Source organism: Antrostomus carolinensis, unplaced genomic scaffold, assembly GCF_000700745.2.
Source record: "Antrostomus carolinensis isolate BGI_N321 unplaced genomic scaffold, ASM70074v2 scaffold7853, whole genome shotgun sequence".
NCBI lineage: Eukaryota > Metazoa > Chordata > Aves > Caprimulgiformes > Caprimulgidae > Antrostomus > Antrostomus carolinensis.
Genome location: NW_010307193.1, coordinates 1 through 4,543, shown reverse-complemented (window position 1 = coordinate 4,543; position 4,543 = coordinate 1). Strand labels below are relative to the sequence as shown.

Here is a 4,543-nt window from a genome sequence, read left to right as displayed (position 1 = left end):
CTTTGAATTTTCTCCTGTAACTTTGAATTTTTATTCTCATCAGGCTTTTTTTCCCCCCCCCCTTCAGAACTGGAACAACTTATAACAAGAAGTTTTATTTAAATAGATAAAATGCCTATTTTTTATTTAAATAAAAAAGCTGACATTTCTGCCAACACTTTATCTTTTACAATTAATTTTTTATAACAGTTTTTATAAACTCAGCAGAGTATTTTATCCCTTGAGATGAAAATTGCAGATCAATGGTTACTGGAGCAAAGAACCAACCTTAAGAGTTGATAGAGACTGAGTGGGACAACCCAGCCCCCGCTGGCCTGGAGCTTTTCCCTCTGCAGCTTCACCTCCACCACGTTCCTTAGAGCTGAACAGACTTTTCTCAGCATCCCTGTCACTTTCTAGCCTGGATTGTGATTATTTCAGCTCCAGATCTCTTGTCAGGAATGCAGAGGGTGGTTTTTGTTACTGGGGGTGAGCAAACCCTTTGGAAAACCCAAACTTGAGCCTGGGGGGGTTTTAAACTCTGCCAGTTGGCAATGAAAATGTGTATTCACTGGATGAATAACTGACTTTAGCTTAGAATCAGAGAATCCCAGACTGGTTTGGGTTGGGAGGGACCTTAAAGATCATCCAGTCCCAACCCCCCTGCCAGCAGCAGGGACACCTTCTACTAGACCAGGTTGCTCAAAGCCTCATCCAGCCTGGCCGAGAACACTTCCAGGGAGGGGGCATCTACAACTTCCTTGGGCAACCTGTTCCAGTGTCTGACCACCCTCACAGTGAAGAACTTCTTCCTAATATCTCATCTAAACCTCCCCTCCTTCAGCTTAAACCCATTTCCCCTTGTTCTGTCATTAACTGCCCTTATGAAAAGTCCTTCCCCTTTAAGTTTGTCTCATATCACAAGCTGTGCTAGAACACCAATTATTTTGTATGAGCTTTTTAACTTTAAAAAATATATATATATATATATGTATTTTTTTTCTCTCTCTCTGAAGGCTGTGGTACCAGCAGCTCTGTTCTTAGCAGCCAAAGTGGAGGAACAACCTCGGAAGCTGGAGCACGTCATCAAGGTAGCACACGCCTGTCTGCATCCCTTGGAACCTCCTCTGGAGACGAAGAGCGAGGTAAGTGTGGAGGTGGAAGAACTGGGCTCTGCTGTGAGGAATGAGGATGGCAGGAGCTTGTTGTATCTTGAATTGTGTGGTTACAACCTCTCCTTAAATCTGGTTGTGTCCTGGGATGCTCAGTGACAGTTTCCCAACCCAACTGCTCTTCATGCTCCTGAGAACTTTATTTGTTATTATTTTTTTGGGGGGGTTTCTGTCCATCAAAAGGCTTTTTTTTTTTTTTTTCCTTCTTTCCTGCTCTGTGACCAACTTTCTTCTGCCCTTTTTCTGCTTGTGCTGCTGCAAATGTGCTGTGTGAAAGGTAGAAAAAGCTTCTGAGGAAGGAGTGGATGTTGGCTGCTGCGATTGAGTCGTGTCTGTGGCAGAGCAGAAGGTGGTGGTGGTGTTGCACTTTGGTTCTGTTCTGTCCCCACACATGTTTTCATGGTGGGTTTAATTCAAAATGTTGCCCTTTGATTCCCCATCTTTCAAGACAGCCTGGAACTGAGTGGCCAAACCTGCTTGAAAAAGGGGTAATTTTATTCAGGAAAGGTTAAGGAGAAGAAAATAATTAATAATAATTAAACAAAAGCAGCTGATTCCTCTCCTGTCCTGCTCGGGTCACTGTCCCATGCAGTGTGAGGGACCAGGACTGAGAAGGGCCACTGTGGATCATCCTGAAGCAGCCATCCCATCCCCTATAGCAGAAGCATTTAGCAGGGGAGCACCCCAGCACTCTGCTTTCTCTTTTCCTGGCAGGGAAAATCTGTGCCAGTTCCCCACACACCCCCCCTTTTCCCCCCCTCTCCCCCCAGTAGTTACAGACCAGCATCAAGATTCTTCTTTTGCTATTTTTGCCTCCCTGAGCAAAGGCTGTTAGAAATGTGCAGGCTTTATACAGAGTACCTCATCATGAGTAACTTGCCTGTCCTCTCAACCCCAGGCTTACCTGCAACAAGCCCAAGACCTGGTCATTCTAGAGAGCATAATACTGCAGACCCTGGGTAAGTTTTTCCAAGCGGACGGGCTGCCACATGAATCCCAGAGCCAGGAACCTTCCAGAGAGCAGAGAGAACCTGACCTCACAGTCTTCTCCACAGCTGGAGGGCAGATGTACAGCTGGGTCAGTGGGAGAGCAAGAGTCCAGGCAACAAACTCTTCATTTTTTTAAAATTATTTTTAATTTTTGATTATTATTTTTCACACCTACTCCTTCCCTTTTCCTTTTTAACATCAGGTTTGTTGTTGTTGTTGTTTTTTTTTTTTTTTCTCAAGGTCTAATTTGATGGTCAGGTTCAATGCTCAGAGAAATGAAAGAGTTGGAAGTGTGGCTCATCTCTTCCCCTCCCTCCAGACAGGTTTTGTACCACGTGAGGACACACTGGTTGCTCTCCTCTCTTGTGCTGTTAAATTTGATAATGAATTTAATAATGCTCTAATCCCGTGGCCAGGAAACAGTTTGTGTTGAGAGATGTCTTAACAAAACCTAAAACTTAATATTTTGATTGGATAGCTGAATGTAGAGGGGGGGAAAAAAAAACCCCCAAAACCACAGGTTTGGGGGTTTGTTTTGTTTTTGGAAGTAGAAGCAGGAGCCTACGTTGAGGGCTGTGGCTGTTGGATCCGGTATCCTCTTCCTTTCTAAAAATGTACTGTTAAAACTTTGTTTTTACTAACATCTGTTCCATTTCAGAAGCACTTTTGTAGGTAAAGTTCCACTCCACAAAATATTCAATTAGTCTTTTGTTATTTCTACCTTGGATTTTGGGGGGAAATACCCCTAGTTGCTGACTCCCAAAGGGGCAGGTGTGTGGTGATGGGTCACACGCCGCCAACTTGGCAAACCAGTGGTTAAACTGTGACCCCGGGGTTCTCCAGTTGCCTTTTAAATCATCCTTGAGTTCTTTGAGAATGTTCTGTGTGGGAAGAACCAAATCTGTTGCACACATGGACCCATTGGAAATTTATTCTTATATTTTTTTTCTTTAAAACATAATGCCCAAACTGAACAGGAAACCCAAGCCAGGGTTGAGTTCAGTTGTCTTTAGTCCTTCAAAGGGAAAAAGTCTGCTTCCTCTTAGCTTTTTGGGTGACAGAAATTCCTTTGAGCCCATGCCATTGTCTTCTCCTTCCTCCCAGCTGCTGTTAAAAGAGGCTTTGTCCTGCTATTTTTAAAAATCCTTAATAGCTGTTTTTGTTTTCAGTCAGGTCTTTTTTCCAAGTGCAAGAAGTCATTTAGCTGCTTGGAAGGTCTGGCAAGCAGCAGTGACCTTCTGGTTTTATGACTGGAGAACTTAAATCTTCTGGATACAGGAAAACAGGCTCTTTTAATTCCCACTTCCCTCCAAGCAGAGAGCAGGGGCTGTAGGAGGGACGGGGAGAAACCCTTGTCCCCCCCCAGGAGCAGGAAACGTGAGGTTCATAGATCTGCAAAGCGTGTGCTGCTGCTTTCCTGATGGTCCTACATCTTGTGTTCTTCCAGGTTTTGAGATCACTATTGACCATCCTCATACCCACGTGGTGAAGTGCACCCAGCTAGTCCGAGGTAAGTGATATCAGGTCTCAGGGGGGTTGTGGTTTCTTCTTCCTGTAACCTCAGTTTGATAGAGAAGAGCTGTGAGAAAACACGTTGTTTAGCTGAGAGAACTTCTCCTGCAGTCAATCTCCTTAATGACCATAATGAAGGTCAGTGGTGAGTGACTGAGGTGATGCTGTGGCTCTGCTGAACCACACAAAGCTCTCTGCCTACACTCACCTCTCCAATCCTCCCAGCTGTGCTGTAGTTAATGGAGCTGTGCTGGTTCCAGAGGGGGGTGTGTGTGGGGGGAGCCCTGTGGTTCTCGTGGTAAAATACAATAATATTTGTCAGGATATGCAGACTAACACCCTGCTTTTTCCTTTTCTCTTTCAGCCAGCAAGGACTTGGCCCAAACTTCCTATTTCATGGCCACTAACAGGTTATTATTTTACAATTGATTCATATTTCACCAGGGTGGGGTGGGGATGGGGTCTTAACTGGAGGAGATGTGCTGCTGGTGACCCTTAGGACATTGATCAGCCTGTGAGCAACTGAGGATCCCTCAGTTTGGTTCAAGAAAGAGCAGGAATCTTGGTAGCTGCTGGTCAGAACCAGCTGCAAAATCAACCAGAGGCTGATGGGATGCTCAGGAACTTCACTGCTTTCTTTTGTGGGGAGTTAGTTGTGAAAATTTATAAAAAAACCCCCAAAAAACAACACTAAAAATAGGCTTGAAATGAATATATAAATTTTTTTGCTTGCTTACTACCTACATGTCAGGTTTTCACTGAACTAGGTGCCGTGCAAATTGTCAACAGATACAATCTGTACCCTAAAAAAGGCTGATCTAGAGTGTGAGGGAGGAAGAAAAAAGTAGTTGGATGCAAACTTGAGGCATTACAAGAGAAAACAATCATCT

The 4,543-nt window shown here is 44.2% G+C and overlaps 1 protein-coding gene across 1 annotated transcript; it reads left to right on the top strand.

The window, feature by feature from the left end:
• Positions 1 to 995: 995 nt before the first annotated feature.
• LOC104522921 (cyclin-T1-like) lies at positions 996 to 4,063 on the top strand (the record flags this gene model as incomplete). Its single annotated transcript, XM_010165338.1, has 4 exons — positions 996 to 1,124; positions 2,050 to 2,110; positions 3,589 to 3,651; positions 4,018 to 4,063. Coding segments are annotated over 4 exons (299 nt in total), but the record flags the coding sequence as incomplete, so codon positions are not given.
• Between the last annotated feature and the right edge of the window lie 480 nt (positions 4,064 to 4,543).